This window comes from Leuciscus leuciscus, assembly GCF_965113295.1.
Source record: "Leuciscus leuciscus genome assembly, chromosome: 7".
Classification (NCBI taxonomy): Eukaryota; Metazoa; Chordata; class Actinopteri; order Cypriniformes; family Leuciscidae; genus Leuciscus; species Leuciscus leuciscus.
In genome coordinates this window covers 32848164-32873466 of record NC_138731.1, presented here as the reverse complement: position 1 = coordinate 32873466, position 25303 = coordinate 32848164, and the positions used below count along the sequence as shown (strand labels likewise).

The 25303-nt window shown below is 38.2% G+C and overlaps 2 protein-coding genes across 4 annotated transcripts in view; one reads left to right on the top strand and one right to left on the bottom strand.

Moving 5' to 3' along the window:
- Positions 1–883: 883 nt before the first annotated feature.
- Positions 884–8651, top strand: dipk2b (divergent protein kinase domain 2B). The gene is made up of 5 exons (XM_082174514.1): positions 884–1197; positions 2431–2695; positions 3938–4111; positions 4437–4725; positions 6200–8651. Exons 1-5 carry the CDS (start codon positions 941–943, stop codon positions 6544–6546), a joined length of 1332 nt encoding a protein of 443 aa, XP_082030640.1. The 5' UTR covers positions 884–940; the 3' UTR covers positions 6547–8651.
- The window catches only part of kdm6a (lysine (K)-specific demethylase 6A), a 55183-nt gene continuing 38025 nt past the window's right edge, over positions 8146–25303 (bottom strand). For 2 of the 3 annotated variants that reach the window (XM_082174493.1, XM_082174494.1), the window contains 21 exons: positions 24165–24291; positions 23690–23788; positions 23317–23536; positions 22892–23026; positions 21491–21628; positions 21322–21399; positions 21107–21211; positions 20562–20948; positions 19204–19964; positions 17055–17184; positions 16700–16805; positions 14608–14813; positions 14070–14131; positions 13907–13981; positions 12433–12581; positions 12194–12308; positions 11890–12077; positions 11031–11172; positions 10779–10905; positions 9227–9397; positions 8146–9099 (listed from right to left, as the gene is read on the bottom strand). In XM_082174493.1, coding sequence (XP_082030619.1) covers positions 9067–9099; positions 9227–9397; positions 10779–10905; positions 11031–11172; positions 11890–12077; positions 12194–12308; positions 12433–12581; positions 13907–13981; positions 14070–14131; positions 14608–14813; positions 16700–16805; positions 17055–17184; positions 19204–19964; positions 20562–20948; positions 21107–21211; positions 21322–21399; positions 21491–21628; positions 22892–23026; positions 23317–23536; positions 23690–23788; positions 24165–24291 — 3554 coding nt within the window. In that variant the 3' untranslated portion in view covers positions 8146–9066. Of the gene's footprint in view, positions 9100–9226; positions 9398–10778; positions 10906–11030; positions 11173–11889; positions 12078–12193; positions 12309–12432; positions 12582–13906; positions 13982–14069; positions 14132–14607; positions 14814–16699; positions 16806–17054; positions 17185–19203; positions 19965–20561; positions 20949–21106; positions 21212–21321; positions 21400–21490; positions 21632–22891; positions 23027–23316; positions 23537–23689; positions 23789–24164; positions 24292–25303 lie in introns of all 3 variants that reach the window. The other variant, XM_082174492.1, reaches the window with a different exon arrangement.

Sequence of the window (25303 nt, the reverse complement as noted above, 5' to 3'; positions counted from 1 at the left end):
ATCTAAAATTTTAAATGAGAATTAATTTAGATTCATTTGACACTATTTACCCCTTTTTTATTATAATTTTTTATGAACAATAAAACTAAAAGCTGAAGATTTTTGTGGTGTATCATTCATCAGTGAAATAGTACACAACACATTATGCAAAGATAAACCTTTGCTCTGGTCACATTGCATGTTTTAGCCCACTCATATGTTATAAAATAACTGAAATAATTTAAATGGTTCTAATGTAGTGCATGGTTGAAAGATGTGATGAATGAACTGATGTGAATTCAAGAGTAATTTTTTGTCTGAAATTATGATTCCTTTTCTACTGAGAGGAAAAAAGCACCGTAGACATTAAATATTTGTTTGTCTTGAATTTGTTCTATCATTAGACATGATGTTATGGTTCCTTGGAAGCCTGTCTGAAACTTTTCCTTTGTCCAAAAACACTGTGTGTCATGCTGTGTTCATGCTGCAGAAATAGTAGGCTAAGTATAACATAATAGTATACTATTTTGAACGATAGTCCAACAACACAGCTAAGCTTCAGTGTTTAAATATGAACAAAATTTGTAAAAGATTTCTCGTTATATTTCTGACGTTATTATACTATTTTTAGTTTTTTTTTCTCGAATCAATATGAACTTTAAAATGCAATCTGTAAAATGTAAAATTGGATTACTCAAGTTGAACAGGTGGAATCAATAATATACAAAAAATGGATTCAAATCACCATTTCAGAAGAACTCAATGAGTGAAACTGGGTTTGCATGTACAGCTTTAAAATTAGGCTGTATGCAGGAGGAAGTATTACCATGACGACAAGGGTTATCTTTGTTCTCCATGTGTTTCCTGTCTAAGTGAGGTGTTTAGTGCAGGGGATTTAACAGATATACTACGGTTAACACTGAAGAGGTGCCAGTTTATTGTTTAATGTGTTGGTGTGCTCATGTTAAGGCTGCAGGGGTTTTATACTGGGCTGCCACTATGGTGCTGTGATTCTGGGGTGATTTATGATACAGTAATGGCGGGGATATGGTCAGAGGTCTGGACATTGTACCTCATACTGGCGCTTGGTACTCCAGATCCCTCACCAGCATCCCGGGAGAAATCCCATGACTTCAGAAGGATCCTCCTAGGTTTGGATAAATGCAATGCCTGCATTGGAACATCCATTTGCAAGAAGTTTTTCAAGGATGAAATAAGGTAAACTTAGATATTTCCTATTTATGCAAAGAATACGTTTCTGTCAAGTAAAAAAATAAATAAAAATGTTTGAGATATTCATAGTGCAATAGATCATTACAGGATCCTTGGATCAAAGTATCCAAATGTCCAGGGGCTTAGCCATCGTTTCAGAAGTGAGGAGGACAGAAGTGTCAAGTGTAATCTCCTTTTTTTCTCTGACCTTTGTCTAAAAGACAGGTTTTATTTAATTTTTCTTAGTTCTTGCTTTTAATTGCCTTAGAAAGCAAATACACTGCTGAACATCGAACGATAACCACTCATTTGTAGTCTGTTATATTTTCCTATATTGATTAGATTATGCAATACAAGCACTTGTGCATTAAGTCATCATGGATTTTATAAAAAAAAAAAAAAAAAAAAAAAAATCACAGAATAATATATTTAAAAGTTTCTATACTGTAATAAAGGCTGTCGATTAGAACTGCATTGTTCATTTACTTTGTTGTTATGAAAATACCTAGAGCTGGCTTGAAAAATATATTGTCACAATCATGTGTTTATTGTCTTCACATTTCATCAGGCAAAATGGTCCTGCTTTTTTTCACCTTTGACCATATAAGGGATTTCCTGGAACGGCATAAGTGTAATGACTTCTATGAGTCTCACTTGTGGACTTTTTGCGTGAGGGCGCCCTCTGGCTTCCAGTATGAATAAGACAGACATTACATGAGAGTGTTTAGCGCTCCATAATGTTCACATCGCCTCCGTTTGGATAAGAAAACGGTCAGGCATAAACTACCTGGTCTCTTTGAATTTAAATCTAGATTTATTCACATTGGCCCATGAAAGCCTCTACGTTATACACCTATAGCCAAATGTCCAAAATACAAAAATGTCTAGATATTTAACTGAAGTAAAGATGTTCTGAACTTAAAACTGTTGCATATCATCGCTGATCTAATACAGGCCTAATATACTATATTCAGGTACAAAACTCAGTTATCAAGAGAAAACATGCTTCATCAACTATTTCCGCTTGTATATAAAAGTATTCTATTGAGGCAGCAGATGCACAAAAAGGGGCAGTGAATGCTTTTTGAAAATGAAACAATAGAAATAGAAGGGTACCTTTTTCTACAAAAAAATTGTCTGCAAATGTGCAGCTTTCAGTATCTAATCATTGATCTGAGCAGCATGAGCCGTGAAACCAAAAACAGGAAGCTAATGTGGACACTGATTATTTCACCACAGATATGAAAGATGGCTGACTGCTCAGTCTAATCTCTCCTCAGCAGACGTGCGCTCATATGAGGGAAACTATACAGACAGCACAGCGGGCTGGAGACCTGTGGTGCTGTCCCAATTGATGTCTCCTCACCTGCATGAGATATCAGACAATAGCATTTGCACCTCAGCCGGCAAAGGGAAATCCTGCAGCATTGAAGCCGTCCTCAGGGCCACTTCACGCTTCCAAAGTTGGGTTCGCTCCAACATACTGCTTCCCAGCATGGTGAAGGTCTGCATTCGGTCTCTGTATTCTAATGTCTATTTGAGGTCAGCATTGGCTCAGGATTTAAGGTCTGAAGACTTTTATATTGTTGGTTTAACTTAAAAAAGTAAGTTACCTGGTTGCCTTAACATTTTGAGTTCACTGAAATTTAAAATTTGAGTTAATGCAACAAAGGAGGTTGGTCTAATAAATAGAAACTCAAAATATTATGTTAACTGAACCACATTAATTATCTAATTTGATATGACAAAAGATAAAATGTTGTGATGACAAATCATTCAAATAATTTTTTAGGGTGTAGGAGATTTGCAAATTTGGCACTTATAAGGTGGCAATTTTTTTCTCCATTGTCAATATTTCTTAAAGAAAAGCTTTGGTGAGGAAGGATGAAGGTAAACATTTACTTTTTCCTTTAGACCAACTTTAAATACATAGACTTTTACGGGTGTTTCTTCAACTTCAGGCACACTGTAAAAAAACATATTGATTATATTCTTTTTTACAGTGCACTTTTATGTTCCAGATTTCAACTTTATTCTTTTTAATAAATGAAGGTGCACATTAAAACTGTCTGGAAAACATTTTATCATTTAAATGTGCCCTTAATGTATATATTTTATGGTTGTACCCTTGTCTCAGACCCAGATTTTCAGTAATAATTTTTTTATGTTTAAAACTATGATAGTGTAAACCACTAGTCTAAAACTTTTGCTTGATGAATGCTTTATGAACAGTGTAAGGGAAAGTTACTTTTAAAAAGTAATGCATTACAGTATTGCGTTACTTATCAAAAAAAAGTAACTAATTGTATTAATTAGTAAAACATACTTGTAAAACATACTTTTTATGTTTTACTTTTTACATGACTTTTTCTCACTTGAGCTGGGCTTGCTTTCTTGCTTTTTAATAACAACCAGTATATACGGCACAGCCCAAACAAACCTGTCAGCTGTGCTGGCATTTTGCCTATTCAAAAAAAAAAAATATATATATGAATTTTTTTTTATTGTTCTGCCATTTTTTTTTTTTTTTTTTTTTTTGTTATCTGTGGTGTGTGTGTGTGTGTGTGTGTGTATATATATATATATATATTTATATACTCTATTGGACATTGTTAGTGGACAAATTACACAGTGAGAATGTAAAAAGTGTGACAGTGTAAAACAAGCCCATAGTTCAAGAAACATCTTATACGTCACATTTGACTGCTTCTTATGAGTATTATTTATCAAAACTCTTTCTCTATAGGGTCTGGTCACCCCGATGCTGCGCTGTCCATCTCAGCGGTTGCTGGACCGCATTGTGCGACGCTACTTCGAAGTGACTGATGTGGGCAGTGTGCAGATGAAGCACTTCAGTGAAAAGGACAAACTCAGACTTCTTTACACTCTGGCTGTGAATCAACATCCTCTTATACTGCAGGTATGATGATAAGTAGGCCAATATGATTAGCATGGCTCATGGTTTTTAGCATGCTAGCAACATCAAGGTCAAGGGTTCGATTCCCAGTGAATGCATGAGCTTATAAGAATATATACTAAACTGTTATTTCATAGAATTTAGTGAGCAGCTTTTCAAGGGAAAGGGGCATTATCTGAGACATTTCAATATCGTTGTTTCCAAACACAGGAAGAGGGACTGTCTACCTCTATATATAAAGAAAATGAAAATAACACACATTGGCATTGCCCGCTCAAGCTCCCTTGCTTCCTGTTTTCAGCCCTACTTTTGCCTTTTCTGCCTACAGATGTTTCCAGGCACGGAGGGCTGGCCCTTCCTCCGCTACCACGGCTCCTGTGGAAGGATGATGGCGTGGGCAGGGAGCAGACCCCTCAGGAGCCTGTTTAACTCTCCATTAGAGCGCCGCGCAGACATTGTCTACCAGCTCCTTCACATCACACAGAGCCTGAGCGCCAACAGCCTCCAGTTCAGCCTCTACTACACCAGTGTCTCAGAGGACATGTTTGGCACCTTGGATGATAGCAGGATCTTCATTGTGGATGCCAGTACCATAGGGATCATTGACTTACAGGAAGGTCAGTTTGGGCTTAATCGCTACAGGTTACCAAATTTTCTGCAGTAAAATATTCCTTTTACCATGTACACAGACAAACCTTATGAAGAAAAGAGTTGTATATACACCAACTGCCAGTTGGAATACGGTAAGCTTTCCACCAGTAAGGCAACACAAAAAAGTACATATTCCTACAAACAGTTTTGTAATTATGTGCGTATGGATTGGTTCAATATATATATACTTATTTGCTCTTTATATTTATATATGAATGCTTTTTTTTTTTGTGCCAGGTTTCAAGTACAATTTATAACGTTCACTGTATACACTAACATTCAAAAGTTTGGGGTCAGTAAGATTTTTAAAAATATATATTTTTTTTATACTTTTCATAAGCAAAGACACACTGAATTGATGAAAAGTAACAGTAAAGAACAAAAAGTTCCCACAAATATTAAGCAGCTCAACTGTTTTCAACATTGATAAAAAATAAGAAATGTTTCTTAAAGGGATAGTTCACTTTGAAATTAATTTTTGGTATGTTTTAGCTTACCTCAAGGGCATCCAAGATGTAGGTGTCTTTTTTTCCGCAGTAGTTTCCATTTTTATATTTTTAGGTCAAACCGTTCTTGTCTGTCAGTCATATAATGCAGGTCTATGGTCACCACCTCAAAGAGCATGCACAGAGTCCAAATGAAAACAATTCCCCGTCGTCCAAATTAAACAATTCCCCATCGTAAGTACACATTGATGGCCTAAGACACGAAACGAGCGGTTTGTGTGAGAAAACGAACAGTATTTATATCGTTTTCACCACTTATACGCAGCCATGTCCGAGTGATCTGATCTGACGTGTACGCAGACTGGTGCATAGATATATACACACTAGATGTCGCCTTGTCTACGGCAGTTCATTGGAACGAATGTCTTTAAGGCGACATCTAGTGTATATATCTATGCACCAGTCTGCGTACACGTCAGATCAGATCACTTCGACATGGCTGCGTATAAGAGGTAAAAGGATGCCCTTGAGGTAAGCTAAAACATACCAAAAATTAATTTCAAAGTGAACTATCCCTTTAAGTACTAAATCAGCATAGATGTACAGAATGATTTCTGAAGGATCATGTGACTGAAGACTGGAGTAATGATGCTGAAAATTCAGCTTTGCCTACACTGAAATAAATTACATTTTAAAATATATGATAAATAAGTTATTTTAAATTGTAATAATATTTCTCAATATTACTGTACTGTATTTTTGATCAAATAAATGCAGACTTTATGAGCATGAGACTTTTTTCTTTTAAATTATGTCATTATAAGTGGACCCCAGGATGACTAGTAACCACTTTGTGAAAACTAGATAATAAAAATAAATAAAAACTTTTATCCATCCATAATGCAGCTTAAATATACAGTAATCATTCTTGTTTAACCAATTCTGGTGCTGTGATATACCTCTAATTAAATAATATTACCACTCCTTCCGGCAGGACATTCTCCTGATGAAGACTTGCTACCAGAACAGCTTGATGTCTTCTCCTGTCTGAGTGGATCTTGTGCGAGACCTCCCCCATGCGAGACTGTCCGATCCACACAGAGTTTTACCCTACTATGCAAACATGTCCTTAACAAACTGCTTGTCCCTAATGATGTGCAGTCCGGTCAGCTTCCCAGAGCGGCAGTGAATGAGCTAGCTAACTGTGCAGACCAATCTCAGTCTGACCAAAGAATAATCGCTGCCATCCAAACCTTAAAAGACATCTTACAGACACTAAGGGCATGCAGCGCTCTTTATGGATACAGGTATCCTGAATGCCTCTATAGTGACAAGTTCTAAACCATAACTACTACGGGATAATTCACCCCAAAAAATGAAGATTCTGTCATTTACTCACCCTCATGTCGTTATCAAGCCTGTATTCCTTTTTCCTATGTAACATAGAGAATGGAAAGATGTGGCGCCAAACACTAGTTCAGATCAGACGAATGAACAAACTCCTTGCAGTGCAGAGATCCAAGAAAAAAGATCCGCACACGAAAAATAGGCCAACAAGCTCACAAGATTTTATTGCCCAGAGGCCACAAATAAAGTGCAAGGTGCACCTGAATGATATCAAGGGGAGTAAATGAAGACAGAATAAAAATTTTTGGGTGGAGTGTCTGTGTAAAGTTCACAGATACAGTCTGAACCTGGTCAAATATTCACACTACGTAACTTCAGGGCTGGACTGGGACAAAAAAATCGGCCCGGGCATTTTGGCCCAGACTGGCCCACTAATATGATCATAAACACCACCCATCTTTGCATGCCCTTAAATATATGCATACCATCTCCTATTCCTTAAAACCACTAATGCCATGTAATGAGTGAGTATAGCAACAAGTGAGAGTTAACAGATGAAATAAGTAAAAATTTGACATTTATTAATACAGTTGAACTATACTCTACTACAGTGATGAATCCTAAAACAAGCTATAAGCTGCATTGGCATAGCAATACCAGTGTTTCTAACAGGATTTTTGGTAAAACTGTGGTGGGTGGACCTCGGTCCTTCTAGGGGGTTTGGGGGCATGGTTTACAAACGCCTCTCATTAAATTTCTAGTGAATTGCGGTAATCGTCAACTATGCAGATGTGGAAATAATCTGTAACTGGGTTATGGATTCCTACACTCATGACATGGCCTAAGTGTTTTGAAAGTAGTTCAGCTTACCGGTCCGCAGGCTCTACACTTTCTCATCTCTCTCCTGATCCTCCTCACTATCATCATCACTGGAGCTGATGAAGGTCAGAAAACATATATTTTGACACAGTTTACAGTGTCTGCTTTAAGGGCCTGTTTCTATTTTTTCACACTATTTCTCTGCACATTCCTTGCGTTTCTTCTCCATCTCGCAGACTATTTTGACAGATACACACTGACACTGCTGCACGCTCGCTCACTCGTTTAAAGTTGTGATTGGGTCAGCCCAGTGTCAATCAAGAAAAGAACCAATGGGCCGCTGATCTACGTGTTTCATGGGCTGGTCTGTCAGAAAAAAAACCAACTAACGCTGTCTTTTTTTTTTTGACCAATGCATTACACCGGCACATACCCAGCGCCGACATTTGCAATTTTGCAAAACAAAACGAATGGGCCGCCGATGTACACATTTTATGGGCCGTTAAAAAAAAAGAAATAATAATAATAATAAAAGTTATGTATGAGTATGAGATGTATCGGCCCAAAAAGCACGTCGGCCCACCGGGAAAGTGCCCGGTTACGGTATGCCCGATGGCCAGTCCAGCCCTGATCAGCATATATCTAATAAAGAATGTTTATCTTATCAAAGTATAGCCAGCGGACAAACCTTGAGACATATTATGCAATAAATATATTTTAAATATATATGTCATTTAAAAAAGCATAAATATTATTCACACCTGAGACAAGGAATTTCATCACAAAAGGAGAATATTTTAATTACAAAGACAACTCTGATTAGTAACCCATAAACCATATCAATCTTCATGTTTCTGTACAATGCTCGCTAAGCAGTTTTATTCATGTATAGAAAATGTAAAAAGAGAAATGTTCAAAATGACATTACTCCATAAAATTTAATGGCAGGAACTCTGGAAAAAAAATAACAGCATTCCATCAACAAATATTTTCAAGCAATAAATATTTATAAATAGTGTAAATTTACAAGATTAGAAATATAACACAAAAAACACAAATTAAAGTTTATTCCTTATTCTATGTGCAACCCATTTTTCTTTGTGACTTGGCTATCCACACACCCCCACCCCCCACTTAACTTTTTCCTTAAGAAAAAGAGGCAAAAACTATTTTTAATAAGAAAAAAAAATTCACATTACAAATTTCTTTTTTGTTACCTAAAGAAAATGTTGAACAAAAAAGACCAGCTACGGTAGTATTTAAGAGGAAATAAAATAAAATAATCATGTATCAGCCCATACATGAAGTACAGAAAAACACAAAAGAAGAACAAAACAAAAAAGGATTAAAGCAACAATAAAAAGGAAGAGTCAGTAGTTTTGAGTGATTTTGACATTTGTGGTATATACACAAAACCATTTTTCCTCAGCAATTAGTCTATTTGTAGTTTGTGTTTCAAAGAAAAGTGGTGCTGAACAAGCTGGAACAGTCCTGAAGATGGAGACGATCCCACTTCACTCCAGTGGGCCGAAACTCCATACTTGGCAAGGTTGCATAGACAAACAGCTTAGAACCAGCAGCCTCGTGGGGTTTGCTACAGAAACCAGTGGTGTGGAACTGGGTCAGGTCTCCTGAATATCAGAAAGGGATGTGTTGCGTTCCAGGGTGTTATCCGAAGAACCGTTAATGTTAACGTCAAGACGAGGAGGAGGAGGGCAGGGGTGGGGCCTGTGGAAAGAGCAAGACGACGTCAACCATGCTCAATGCTTGCTACCCGGGACCATTAATCGTACGAATATAAGTTGATATAAAAGCTTCATGCAGAGATTCGTCTACAGGAAGTTTTGAGACTCACTAATGTGAACTGGTCATACACTTGCATGAGGTCCTCTATTTTGTACTGCTCTAAAACCACAAAGTTCTCAAGGTTAGGGTTGCATCTCCGAGCGCAGCCCTGGCAGTGCACCACATACGTCTTCCGTGAGTTGCTCTCACTGGTGACAAACAGCATATCAAAGACCTCCACCTGGGAAAGCAATGGAAAAGATAAGTTACCAAAAAAGAAAAGAAAAAAAAGAACAAAGCAAGCATGGATAGAAAAGATCCAAATCAAATGAAAATGGACAAGTAGATTTAAAATCAACTAAAATATATATAAAAAAACATTTCTAGTTTTTAACTAGAAGAGTCCAGTATCAAGAAAAAGATTGATCGAAATGAAATGATCACCTATAGAAATTTACAAGATAATCGGGCCGATTCCGACAATCCTAGGTAAAGTCCTGATTATCTTGATGGCTCTACAGATTATCTTGTCAGATTTTCCTGTGGTGTGATGTGTGTTAAGAGTGACTGAATCTGCTCGGAAGAACGTCAGGGCTGCACCGATCTCTACGTGTTGAATTTTTACAATCAGAAATCCTGTTGTGTGGAGGGGAACCCCAAGGACAAACGCACACATCAGAAAGCGAACTGATGGAACACTGAAGCATAACGCAACTTCATCCAAACCGTTTTCTCTTTTCCCCCCGCAAATTATCTGGAAAAAGCAGTCCAAACACTATTATCGCCATTACTTCTTTCCCGTCGTCCTCCGTGTTTGTTTACTCTAACGTCACATTTGACCGCGAGAGATTTTGCGAGATTTTCCATGTTTACAGTCAGGACTCTGGTTGTTTGTGAATGGGATCTGTTATGCTGGGTACACACCAAAAGATTTTTTACATCTTATAAGATTTTCAAAATGTGATAGACCACAAACATGAGGACAAAAAATCCTAGATTTAACCGTTTTGCTCCTTTAGTGTGTGGTGTGCCATGATGTGACAAAGACAGCACACGAACAGATTTTCAACCAGAGTCTCGACTGTGAACACAGGAAATCTCGCGAGACTTCAGAATAAGCATGGCGGATGATATGCAGGAAGAAACTGCGATGATAGTGTTTGGAATGATTTTCACAGAACACATTGCTGATCCTCCATCTCTGCTGTCCACATCAATTTCACTTTGTGCTGCACCATAACTGCATTTGTTATGCTTCCGTCTTCCATCATCTCGCTTTCTGATTGGATATCGTTTCGTTTCACGTGATAATCTCCAGAGCGTGCGCACGTTTGTCCTTGGGGTTCCCCCACACATCAGGATTTCTGATCGTAAATATTCAACATGTCAAAAACAAAATGGTCCTCTTGAGTTTATGGTCACTGAATTGCTTTTTTGAGGTAAATGTAACAGTACGTGACATTGTTTACATACTGTTTTATTGACATCTTCCCGCGGTTGAAACGCTGATTGAGCAATTACGTGATACGGATTTCAGTAAGTTGTACTGTATCTTTCAACATACCTTCTGATGTTCACTCATGTTTATTTTGTGCTAGAAAACATTAATGAAGAATACACACCTCACAGATGCTACAATAGTGAGCAGGTTCGTCCTTGGTCCTTCCATGCCAAACTAGCTCTTTGCCAGCAGCTATAAGAGCCTCCCTCAGCATCTGACACTGCTTTAGTGTCCTCAACAAACAGTACCTGAGGAAGAGGAACAGACCATATTTAACACTTCCATTAAACTGCTCGAGTTTTCAGTCACAATAAACTGCATCATTGTGACCACTCAAAGAGCCACAATCATTAATGTGGTGCAATAGACTCACTTGATCATCTCAAAGAGCTTGTGGTCTGACACTTTGATGTTCCTGGCCATGTTCCAAGAGAGGTGAATCATAGGAACGATGGATTTGACACTCTGGAGTTTGTTCCACTCGTAGCGTTCCACAGCTGACTTATACTGATGCACTGAAGGACGAATAAGAATTAGACCCTTCTGTCAGTTAACAAATAGATGAACTGTATTAGAACTTAAGGTCTACAGATAAAATAACCTAATTATCAGTTATATATTTCACTTAAGACTGAAAAACTTTTTTCAAAGAAAACTCTTTCTTCAAAATTGATATGCACGTCTGTTCTAAAACCAAGTGAGCTGCCTATCAACACAGCATTTGTTTTTCTTTTAAATCAAATAGAAAATAGACAGCATTTAAGGCATTATAGGCACACTCCAAATGCAGGCAGCAAAACTATTCTGCCTCGTAAGATACCTTATTTCATCCAGATTTTAGGGCAGCACTGCATGTATGCTTTATAGATAAGTTGATCCAAAAATGCAAAATATCAAGAAAAAATAAGATGGCATACAAAAACCAAGAGAAAGGTTGACTATAAATATATTTAATTAAACACTTAAAAGCATGAAAACAAAATCTATTTCACCCAATATTCATGCGTATTCTTATTCAAAACAGAATTGCTAAAAAAATTGTGTCTGTTTTACCACAATCTAAGGCACAAGGCACAAGAGTGTTCCAAATCAGTCACTTAAGACAAAGAATAATGGTTTGGATGCTGTCTCAAGACAGCTGCATAGGTAGGCAGTGTCTCTAAGGCAGCTCATTAGGTTTTAGAACAGATCTGGTGGTCCAACAGCAGTGATAAGAAACTTGGCAAATTTACCAGTGAGTGGTCCTACATTCCAGGCAATGTTGTTGCACCAGCCAATAGCCTGAACCCAATGCACAGAGCCTGTATTGAGCCAGACCAGATCACCTGGTCGCTGGATAAAGCGATACACTGGAACATTGGCCTCATACAAGTCCTCTAGATTTGGCCACCATGAGCCCATCAGGTAATTAATATTATTCCTGCATAACAAAGAACATGTCAGTCAGTGCATGTGCAAGACAAGCCTACTATATTGAGACGTACTCATTTTAGCATATAATGATTCAACAAATTCACAGTATTTGACAGTGCTCACTTTTCACAGAAATCATTCATGACACCCCAGTACGGCTCAGGAACAGCAAACCATTCACAATCTCCAGGGCCAATATTAATGTTGACAGAGCAGAAGTTGTTATTTTCTTGATGACCTGAATGGGAAAAGAAACATTTAACCTACATTTAATCTACACTTAATCACTGTCAATGTCTGTATTTGAGAATGCTGCCTCAGTAAAAGCACAGCGAGATGTGCATGTGTGCCAATAAACTGACCTGGTGTCCTGCAGCCTGGGACCTTCATATAGAGCTGTACGGTGTTCATGCCGAGAATGGTATGGCCCACATGACTGAGCAGATTCCCTGCAGACACCACCCGCGCAAAGGCAGGCAGCTTACTCAACTCAGCCAGCTGCAGCTTCCACCTGCAAGGCCACAGGGCAGAGAGATCAGATACAATGACCTAATATGTCTTCCTGTTCCATCACAACTCTAGGAGTCTGTCTGAACGCTGCAAGAGGTCCATTTAAGTTTCACACAATCCTCCTTCAGACTACAACTAAACTCAAGAGCATTTTCATGAAGCACTAAACCACATGAGGCATGCATTAAAGTGATTTTATTACTGTTAAAGAGTGTTGTTAAGCACTACAGGAAGCAGAGAGCCTAAGACTTATTTTCACCATGGTAAAATTCACTGCACTTCATGAACTCAAGTAGCTTGCTGGTTTTTAAAGAACGCTTGTCCATTAGATAATCAAAAGCGTTTAAGTTTCAAGCTTTTATTGCCAGATTATAGTGATTTCAGATTCTGCTAGGTGACTTATCCTAGAATGCATTAAACTTATCAAGAATTAATGTAAAGACATTTATAATGTTAAAAATGATTTCTATTTCTATTTCAAATAAATTGCAAATACTAAAATGTTCAAGAAACACAAGTGTACTCAACATGTCATAAACAAAGACACTGTACTGCTCCGTTTCCACACTTAATGAAGCAGCACAATCATGTTCTACCAAAGAACAAAAGTTTCTCATATTTAAAAAGTAATAAGAAACCTTGCTCAAGTACCAAATTAGTACATTAAGATTTTTAAGTTTTCTTAGTAGACTTTAGTGATGAATGTCTGTTGAAAATGGAGCTTTGCAAATCACAGCTAAAAATATATACATAAAAGCTATTTTAAACATTAAAATACTATAAAAATGTTATATATAATTCAGAAGCAAAAGCTAAGTGCCATCTGAAATTTTCTTCTAGAATGATCATTTTTATCAAGCTTGTATATTTAAGTTCAGTAATTTCACTTAAATGACAATTCATAGGTAATTTTCATGGCCATTTAAGTGAAATTACTGAACTTAAATATACGAGCTTGATAAAAATGATCATTCTAGAAGAAAATTTCAGATGGCACTTAGCTTTAGCTTCTGAACTCTATATATATATCTGAATATATTATATTAATAACATATATATTATTGTTATTACTGAAATAAATTGTCTGGTTCTGGCCCTACATACAACTGATGCGAGTACCCCCAACTACAGAAGTGAGTAAATCGGATATTTTACAACCAAATGTTGTTTCTCCAACTACATTTTTATTCAACAAGTTGTGGCTATACAATGGGTTTGGGACTTTTGATGCACACAAGCATGTCTGTAACTTTGTATATCATGTTAGATGGTTGGGGCTTAAATAAATAATCGCTCAGAGGAGCAACAAAACCAGTAAGCACTTACTTTTTCTCATCTGACAAGTCAATGTTTGTCCCAAATTTGATGTGCTTAAAGGAACCTCTTCTTCTCCGCAACACACTGAAACACAAATGCAGGATCCAGTTAGAGACTATGGTTCTGTCAAAAGACTTTAAAACATTTAGGCTTTAATGGAACAAGCACTTACTTTTCTGATGGAGCAGATTCTGTGTCTGAGTGGTCTTTCTGCCCTTTCTTTTCATTTTCCTCCTGTTGGATAATAAAAGAAATTGTGAAAAGGAACCATTAGAAACCAAAGCAGCAATCATGAACTGTTTCTCACTATCACTATTTCTCACATATGTCTTTTGTGATCTTGTAACACAGCTGGCTGAGACCAAACGCTTCAAGTATTTGGACTGCCTCAGAAGCTGCTAATGCACCTCTGTCACAATCTAAGTGAAATTGAACTCCCAAAGGGCATGATAGTGACAGAAAAACATACACACACCCAAACTCTTGGCATGAAGGGGAAATATAGATTGTTGACATACTGGTCCCAGTTCAGAGCAAATGCACAATCAAGAGCGCAAGATTCTGGCCATTATTTTCAAGTAGAGTGATGAACAAATGATCATGACGACCAGGATATCTGAACTGATGGCACTTATGAAATATTTCTCTAATCTACATGTTTATCTAAGACAGCACGTTTTTTTCTTCATGATGGAATGACGACAACTCACCCGCAACGATTCCTGGAAAGAAGAGGCCTGGTACTGAGCGTATCTGGCAATGGTGGTGTGAGACCGGCTGCTCTCACAACGCCACATCTTCCTGCTGCCCGTCACGTCCCAGTTCTCATCAGTGGGCTGAGATAACTGAGTCCTCACCTCCACCAGGTGCTCTGGGTTGGCCTCCACCAGAGTCTTGGTGGAGAACAATCCTAGGTCTGACACGAAGAGAAACGGAGAGAAAGATGAATATGGATATAAATTAAATAATATTCAGGACCATCATATTGTCAGATCATAAGCTCTTTGAGATGATCAAGTGAGTCTACTGCACTCTTTGAGAGGTCTCAATGAAGTTTAAACAAGAAATTAGGTATTAAATAATAATAATTATTATTATTATAATAAACATTTCAATTACCAAAAGGGGATTCCCCTTTTAATTTATTTAAAGTCATGTTTTTAGAGAGAAAAGCCGCTTTTCCACCATCGGGTCAAATCATTCTTGTTGCTTCCACAGTGGGGCTGATAACAGAGCTCTTTGGAATGTATATAGCGACCGAGTTATGGAAAATGATCAGATATTTATTTTAATTTTATTATTAACTTGTGTTTACTTCGCTCAAATAGCGATCTTGGCCAGCTACAGAGGAACTGGGCAACAGGTTAACCATGGCTAACTGAGCAGAGAATGGTTTGTAACCGTGCCTTGTCGAGCCAAGCTCAAGTGGAAATATAACTAACTATTCCTTATATTACTTTCTTAGAACCATTCAGCCCAACGGTGGAAAAGCAGCTAATGTGTCATTGAATTTTGCAGCATTTCTAAATTGAATGAGAAACAGCTTTAAAGTCCCCGTGAACCGGAAGTTGCAAACGACTTTTCTCCAGTGTTGTGATGTATTTCCAAGTGAAATGGAATATTGAACAGAGGGCAGGGTTTTACTTTAGTGCTCCTCCTCTCCATCTCTCGCTCATAGCAGACTAACGGTTTGAGGGGAAAACCGTCAAACTGACGTCATCGGAAAAGCAACGCCATTCCAGACCGGAAGTAACTTTTCAGATTTTGATTAAAGATTACCACGGCAAACTATTTTTTTCCGTGTATTAACTTGTACGGATTAATTGTTCACCAGAAGACTAGTAATATGCGCTAACAAAGTAAATAGGGTCAATTATGATTTCATGTCGACTTTAACAATAAAAAAAAAAAAAATAGGGGAAAGGGGCCATACCTTTTCTACAACTCAAACGTGAATATGTTTAGGTTTCAAACCCTTACACACAGATTGTGCCATACGTGGAAAAACAGACAAACACTCGCCCTTTACTAAGACTGTTAAAGTAGTGGGCAAATTTTGTCTAAATGGCTCAAATTTTCCAAACAACCATAAATGATGAGATAATACATAACAGGTCTAAGATTGACAGGCACAATAATGCATTCTGTCAGTCAGAATCAAATTTGAAAAAGTAATGTCAATTTTCCCTAACGTACCTCTACTTCCTGCAGACCATTAGAGACTATACTCAAACGAAAATGATATATTCCATTATGTAATTTATGAGGTTTGAAGAGCAGATACATAAAAAATCCATTTAAGCAGAATCCTGCTACTGTATTTTTTTTTGGTACATCCTGTTCCACACGGGCATATGCACTACTTATTAATTATTACAATAACTGTGTAATAGCTAGGTAGTAACAATGAACCTATGCATAAAACTAACTTTAACCCTTATATTACTCAGTACTTAGGGGCAAGAACGCTGTAAAGTACACCTAAGTGCACGTACTGTAAAATAAAGTTTTTCTGTGGTGGGGATGCTTTTATGTAATGACACTTTCAGCATGCAGATGGTGCTGTTGTCATTTGCAGCCAAGCCTTCTTGAAATGTGTTCCAAAACTCACTGTCTGTAGCAGTGCTAGTTAAATGTCTCCTGACTGTTGTAGTTTTGCAAATGACAAAGCACTAAATTTAAACAGTCAAATTTAAACAAATCCAAAATTAAAATAAAACATACCACATCTCAATGCTCACACATGTACGCAGTGCTTTGGCAAGCACACAAATGTGCTCAAGCGCTCAGAAACACGCTCACCTAGCTTGAGTGCTCCAGCCAGGCCACGGATCACTGTAACGGGGTTGGCTGCGTTTGTGCAGAACTGGTGTAGCGGTGGAAAGAAAGCATCCCTCTTGTTCTCCAACTGCCAAGGTTTTAAAAGGTAGGTTTAGGTGACTGTAGAAAATAACAGCTTTGAATTTAAAAAAGGGTGTAATAGAACAAGCATACATTTAGGTTAAATAAGGTTTACTTAAATATCTTTCCCATGGCAAAAAAGTGCTTTCAATCAGTGTACTTTGCCTTGTAAATAACATGCCGGCAGCAATACTAGAAAGAGTTGAGGAGGTCAATCCAGGCTGCACCGTGTCAGACGTCGATGACATTTACTTACATAAATACTAGGGGTGGGAGGATTGAGCTTGTCCTTTGGCAGAGGAGGGAAGGGTGGAGGTGGTAACCGCGGAGGGGGACACTTGTCCAGTAAGATGCTGTTATTGGACACACCATTCTTCCCCAGGTTTCTGCAAAATAATTTTCACGAGATATTTATTAGCACTTTTTCAGATGTTGTATACTATAATATTATACAATAATTTATATAATAATGTTACAATTATAATAAAATAAAAAATGTGTATCATATTATTGAACTCATTTTGATAGAGTGCATGATGCAGTGGAGAGCATAATTTCAGATGTCTTCTTGTTAACATGACAGGGACAGGGTAGGGCACATGTGCTGCTGCTTTCTAGACATAGATGGAGCCACAAACCAGATCACTAGAGATCAACAGCCGCTCCAGGCAAAACAAACAGTGAAGGAAACGCACTTGATACAACACTGCAGTGGGTTACAGGAACTAAAATGTCTCTAAATAATTACAGCTGTGAGGATGGAGCATAGTTACACTGGTTTTGTTTGGAAGAGGAACCTTAGTGCTTGTGAAATTTTACAAGTTTGACAGTCTGACATTTTCTGCCGCTAAGTCTCTGCGTTGTTGAGATCGTGGCACTTTGCTGTCATTTTTAATGATAGAATAGCTCATTTTAACATGCTGAGGCATTACAAAAAAATTATTTTGCAAACTGGAATTTATAAGTTTTGCTTATTACTAGGCTCTAGATGAGATATATATATATATATAGTTATATATATATATATATATATATATATATATATATATATATATATATATATATATATATATAAAAACTGACAGCAAAAACACTTTGGGCATCCAGGAAAAAAAATATTTAATTTTTTTATTGTTCATGGCTCTTATGATAACCAAGGCTGCATTTATTTTAGCAAAAATACAGTAAAAAATTTAATACTGTGAATGAATACAATTTAAAATAGCCATTTTCAATTCAATATATTTTAAAACATTTATTGCTGTGATGGCAAAGCTAAATTTTCAGCATCATTACTCCAGTCTTCAGCGTCAAATGATCATTCAGAAATTATTCTAATATGATGATTTGGTTCTCAAGAAACATTTATTATTATTATTATTAGCAATATTGAAAACCGTTGTGCATAATATTTCAGTGGAAATTGTGGTACATTGTTTTTTTTGTTTTTTTATTGACTGACCCCAAACTTTTGAACGGTAATGTATATAATTACTTTATTGGCTGTGTATTGAAAGCAATCACACCATCCTGAAGAAAACCACACAACACGTCCTATAACCGCTCCCATCAAAGCTTATACAATGACAAAATATTGCAGTTTTATGCTCAAAAAAGCAATATTTCTACTACCTCAAAATAATTAACAGCTAAACACCACGGCAATTAAATTTATGCACAATTCAGAAAAAGTCATCAACCTAAACCATAATTTTACGGCAGCTCCAAACTAGGATGGATTTATATTAGACCAGGGGTTTTTTTATATTCAAAGACAGTGGGCCTCCCTTGCATACAGCCTATATGAATTACTTGTAGGCTACACAGATTCTTAATAAAGCTATGCAAGATATTCAGTCAAGAGCAGTGAACGGTTTTCAATTTCGTTTGTTGTTTGATTAACATTAACAACAGACAGCAGCAGGAAGGCCTATATGGGGCCCTCAGTCACTTCAACACTTTATGCATAGATCCAATATAGGCTAATGATAATTTTGCCCAACTGTTAACTTTCAATTTAGACATAATGCAATAAGCCAGAAAGTGAACTTAATTCATGCTTCAGATGTGCACCACAGAAAGCCGCCTGTCAGTAACGAATTCAGTTCTTTTTAACGGTTTATTGTGCTTTCAATAACTCAAGCACGTCCCGCTCTTCTCATTCATGTTTCTTTGCTACTCTATCATGTTTAAGCAGTCATGCACTGCACGGATATATACATGTGGATGTGGTCTGGGTGTGTCTTTTGCATGCAAGCAAGCAAAAAAAAACAACAAAAAAACAAAGGTAATGGGGTGGCTGAAGAAATCAATAAAAAAAAAAACAGTAGCACAAATTCTGTGAAAAAATACAATATCTACCTAGAATTCTGACAACTAGCTGAATACAGGAAGGAGTCAATTACCTGCATGCTTTGAGCACATCACTGGAGCTGGGGTAGATGGATACAGAGGACCACGGGGCGAACGAGGGAGGCGTCGGTTTCCTACAAACCAGCGGAGATGCCACCTTCAAGGGGCTCTGAGAGTCCTCCAGACCTTTGCCGTTGAGCGTGGGACTGTTAAGGCTGTTAACACTGTTCTGAGCGCTGTGATGGTCTGCCGATTTGGGTGATGGTGTGGCTGTGGACATGGCAGAACACGGAGAGGATGCCACCGAGTTTTCCTGCGCCTTAAGCCCTGGGTGAACGTTGTTAACCTTTGTGCCGGGAGCCGCCAACCCACCGCCATTACTATTATTACTATCATTGGCTTTTCCAATCAACAAGGCAGAGAGTTGAGGATTGTCTGAACTAAGTACACCTGGTGAGCAGGGTTTCGCCCCAGCAGCGTCTGCCTGGCCCTGATGGACGTGATTAGGCAGTCCTTCTGCAGTGGCAGTGCTGTTAGGCGTCCCTGCGGAATGCCCGTTTCCTGAAGGCTTGCTCTCTTTGGTGTGCACCATGCCTTGCTGTCCACCTGAGGTAGCAGAGTGAGGGGAGCTAGGCGAGGGGAGGTGATTGTGACTGGCCTCCTGCGCTAACGTGTCGCTGGCTGTGGCCGAACGTCCGACCTGATTTGGAACGCCAGTGCCGGCTGCCGGGGTAGGCTGGGAAGTCCCAGCAGAAGAGAAAGGCTGCTCACTGTTAGGACCTGCTGAATATGAACCTGGACTTTTCTGAAGCCCCTGCAATAAATAAGGAAATGCTAGATTAAGGAGTGCATTTGATATTCAACTTTTCATACAAGTAAGATTACTACTATTATGCAAGGATGCATAAAATTGACTTAAAGTGAAAGTTAAAACTTTTACATTACTGCACAAAAATTCTATTTCAAATAAGTTTTAATTTCTTTGAACTTTCTATTCAAAGAATCATGAAAAAAAAAAGGATCACTCTTTACGTAAAAATATTAAGCAGAAGAACATTGATAAAAAAAAACTATTTCTTGAGCCCCAAATCAGCATTTTAGAATGATTTCTAAAGGATCGTGACACTGAAGAATTGAGTAATGACTGCTGAAAACTCAGCTTTGCCATCACAGGAATAAATTACATATTAAAATGTATTAAAACAGAAAACAAATGTATGTAAATAAAATAAATGTAGCCTTGGTGAGCATAAACGACATTTCTAAAACCATTAAAAAAAATATTTAGTGTACATTAATGTTGTGAGGACCAGATTTCACTTGTAGCATTTAAAACGGTATCGAATTTTAATATCGGCCATAACACGAAAATAATTAAGATTATCATATCAGCCAGGATATTTAATCTCACCTGAGTGGAGTTGATGTGTTGGCTTTTCCACGGTTCATCATCCATGCTGCTGCTGGTGGGGGTTGTGCAGTTATGAGGTAGTGCGTTTTGCCGCAAGTAAGGCACATTTCCGTTGCTCCTCAATCCTGGGAGGTGATTATTGCCCACAGAGACGGCATCTGTGTTACCCAGGGTTCCCGCCGTGCTGCATGGGGTGGGGCTTGCAAGGACAGGTCCGTTGGCTATTGGCTGAGCAGCGCATCGCGAGTGGGCAGAGGGTGTGCGACAAAGAGGGATGTGTGGATGGTGAGGGGATGATGTGGAATTAGATTTCATAGGCAGTGAGGAGTCAGCTACGGGACCGTTGGACACATTGGGTCGTATCTGACCCATAGCATTCAGCCTCATCTGTTGGAAAGAGCAAGAGTGTTAGGCAAGGCCCCTTCATCAATATTAAAATCTCAGTAAAGTAAAGAAACGAAGACTAGAGAGGGCACAATCATACACTACCTCTAGCTTTTCTCAAAGTTTGCAGTCTGCTTTGCGCCACTATAAATGATCCATACCTGCTGATTCTGTTGCATTAGACTGAGTTGCTTTTCCAACTGTTCCAACATTTGCAGCTGCACTGGCTTCAGATTGGCCCTGTTGGTCCGTAACTGTTCCAGAAGCTGTGTAAGCAAACCACACAATAATAAAAGTTTGTTTAGACCCAGTTGTAATAAATACATAAATCATTCACATTCAGCAGTTTACAGATATAACATTTGGATCTACAAACCTGAAGTTTCTGTGGGGTTAAACTCCAGTTGGGGACTTGATGATGGCCTGGATCATTTGCCCAGGAATCTGGTGAACTCTGATGGCGAGACAAGAAAAATCGTAAATCAAACATTTCCTGTCAGTTGTAATAGATTAAACAAACTAAAATGCTGTCTGTCTCTCAGTACCCTGGCTGGACTAGCAGTCCTCTTCCTTTTGGCCGGGCTGGACTGGTCGTCTGTCTGGTCAGAGAGCATATGAGAAGGAAGAGACTGGCCTGGGATTTGGGACTGTGCTTCATTGCTCTGATGAGCTTTGCAGGTGGTCTGCTAAAGGCAACAGATATAGAATTGCAGCTAGGACAATTGCACAAACATTTCACTAAATTAACCCAAATCTTCTTTTTTTTGCAACACTGAAGCTTTGGTATTGATTATTGTCAGACAGTGTCATACCACTCCCTAAGACAATAAGCAAAAAGGCAGACAAGAGAAAGTTTATGCCATCTTTCTCACTCTCAATTATATCAGATAAATATATGACGTGTAAAGAATTAGAAGATTTAAATGGTTCCCCAAAATTAGTGACAAATATGTTGAAACAAAGGATGATGTGTGCTGATGAGTGCTATGGTCTAATGAACTAGAGGAAATAACTTTAAACCTTAGCAGTTTAAGATTATTCTCCAGAATCAATGTTAACAACATTGTTCTGCATGACTGGAAATTAAGGACCTTTTAGTGGTACTTAATCATGAAGTCAGGCCGTACCACACATTTTGATGTTTCATTAAAGGAATGTTACAGGTTCAATACAAGTTAAGCTCAATGACTACATATGTGGAGATTAAGAAAAAAAAAAATTTTGTACATCTCATTGGGCATTATAAACATTATGTGCTTCTGTTGATCCAACAACTGTCTCCCATACAGTCACACACTACCATTCAAAAGTTTGTGGTCAGTACGATTTTTTGTCTCTTTAATGTAAAATCAGTATTATTGTCAAATATTGTTACAATTTAAAGAACTGTTTTTCTTTTTATTATATTAAACGTAATTTATCACTGTAATGGAAAAGCTGAATCTTCAGTATCCATTACTCCAGTCTTCATGATCGGAATCATTCTAATATGCTAAATAAACATTTGTGATTATTATCAATGTTGAAAATGGTTGTGCTGCTTAATTTTTTTTTTTAAACAGATAAAAAAAAATTCATGATTCTTTGATGAATAGAAAGCTTAAAGGATTTTTACCTGAAATATAAAACTTTTGTAAAACTATAGACGTCTTTACTGTCACTTTTGACCAATTCAATGCATCCTTGGTGAATGAAAGAAGGCCTATTAAATAAAATCATACAAATCCCAAACTTTTGCACGGTAGAGTAAATAAGTTGAAATTGTTTTCTGTGGTAAACAATGCCATAAATGAGATCAAGCTCAACCTGTACTGAACCGAAAATATTCCTTTTAAAACGCCACAATATCCAAGCTACCACTACCAACATTTTTATAAGTTTTATAAGTCTAAGCCATTATAGGTCTAAGCCATTCTTACTGGCTTGTCTAGCTGATCTGTTCTCACCTGTTGTGTTGTGTTGAGCGCTCCCTGTCTGGAGGTGAGCTCTGCTGGGATTGGTAGGCTCCACGCCTCCTCAATACTAGGGAGCATTTTACTTTTACTTGGTAAACTACCTTGCTGAAGATTACACAACTGAGCCTAGAAAAAGATTGCGCAGAAAACATGTTCAATGTCGGATTCGGCTAAGCTTGAGTCAATGCAATGGTGGTATGCATCAAATCACAAATGAAAATGACACTCATTTCATTCTCAGTGTATAGTATGTCAGACACGGGGACGTGATTCAAATCAAACAAGGAACTTAAAAAAAATGAACAATGTACACAATCCATTTCCAAAAAGAAAATAGTAACACAATGACAGGCACATTAAAATGAAACATGTACACTTCCTCTCCTGATAATGTCACGTGCGATCACTCTCTCTACCTGGAGGCATTTAATGCGAGCGGTTAAAGCTGGGATGTTACTGCAGGACTTGCTGCATGTGGCATTGATGTAGCACTTTATGGCATCCTGCGGCTGGTTGCAGGACTCGTACAGCGTGCCCAGGTCCATCCAGGCGGCCGCATGGCTGTGGTCCAGCTGCACTGCACAGATGTATGCCTGCAGTGCGTCCATCGGCTGGTTCTGCTGCTGGTACAACACACTGCAGCACAGCAGAGAGGAGGGGTCAAAGAGGAAAAGCAAAACTAACAGTCGGTTCCTAACTAGCTGCCACATGATAATTAGCAACCGATAATATCTCTCTCATGAGCTTTTGCAGCATTTACATAATAAACAATGTTCATTAAGCACTTACCCAATTGAGCACCATGTATCTGCACTGGCCTCAGACTTATCAATAGACTGTCGGTAAGATATGAAGGCATCTTGGACCTTCCCAATACTTGAGTAGCACCTGCATTACAAGCATAAATAAATCAAATCCTGACACTTTAAAGCACATGAGGTGTAGAGCATACATTTGAGATAATTACTTGTAAATGTTTCTTCATTTGACAGACACTTATATCCAAAGAAAATTACATTGGTTTTGACATTACATTGTAGTTTTATTAAATAGTTTGGTGATTACTTCAGGACACACGCAAAAAATTTTTGGTCAAACAACAGATAAATAACTAATATTCAGATGAATGCATTGTTATAAAAAATATAATAAAATTATACACGCACAGACACAAAAATCATTAAAAAAAATTACACTGATGTGTTAATTTAAAATCAGACATAACACTACAACAAGAGGTAAAAAAAAATAAAAAATTGCCTACCTGCCCAGGAAGTACCAAGTCTGTCCCGAACTGGGGTCTGCTTCTAGGGACTTCTGCAGACACTGAATAGCATAGCTGCTTTTGTTGGCTTTATCTCCCAACTGTTCGACTGTGTGATGCATCCAGCCTGAGGGAGTGATGGGAAACATGAGAATTAAATCAAAAACTGCATTCTCAACAAAACAACTGGAACACCATCAATAACCAAACACTCTCTTCCCCAACACTAAGCCATAGTGTGGGCTGTGGAGGCTGTTACGCTTATAAAGGAGCAAATGGTTTGTGCTTGTTGTATTCAGGGTAGGGTGGGGAGATGAGGTTGAGCTGGGGGAATTGGCAACTGGGGGGGTTCTACTACAACCAGCAGCTTCAAAAGGTCCCAGCAGATATGGCTCTGTCCAAACAGCCCCTCTCCTCTCAATTCCCACCCAGCCAGAGGTTGTTAAGGAGAACGAGACAGTGTGCAGACAAAGAACTTCCCCCATGTGGCCTGGCTTCTCCTAGGCACTGATCCCAGCCGAGCTTTTAACACCTGTGGCAAGCGCCTGCACCCGGGACCCGTTACTACAGCAACCAGACCATTGCCGACAATTGCAGGGGCAACGTGGCAATGGTTTTATGCTGTTTTTTCTGGGTTTTTTTGCTTTCTTTTTGTACTGATAAAAGAAAGAAGCTTGGAGTGACGAGGAGCTGGTGTTTAAGGATTCACAACTCGCCACTGCGCCAATCATTCAAATTATTATTCCATTACTTATATATGCTTTCTACCCAAAGCACCTTACAGACAGTCCAATCCTGGAGTGCTTTGCTCATTGGTGCCAGTTTCCAGTTTACGACGGAATGGCCTTAAGCTCAGATTTCTAACCACAAAACAGCATCCCAAAAGCAATTTGTGCATTTAACATTAGCACTTGCATCTGGCAAATTTGCACGCCCTGGAGAACTGGGACACATTTGAGAAAATCTGGACAGTTCACTTGGGGATGGTGTTGTTGAGAACACCACAAACATCTTTTGGGGAGACAGCATGATGCAATACCCTAGTGTTGATTGTCTGAACACTAATGTATTATCACATACAATTATCTAAACAGAACGGTTATTAAAAAACCTGACATATTCTTACTACGGTTTTACAA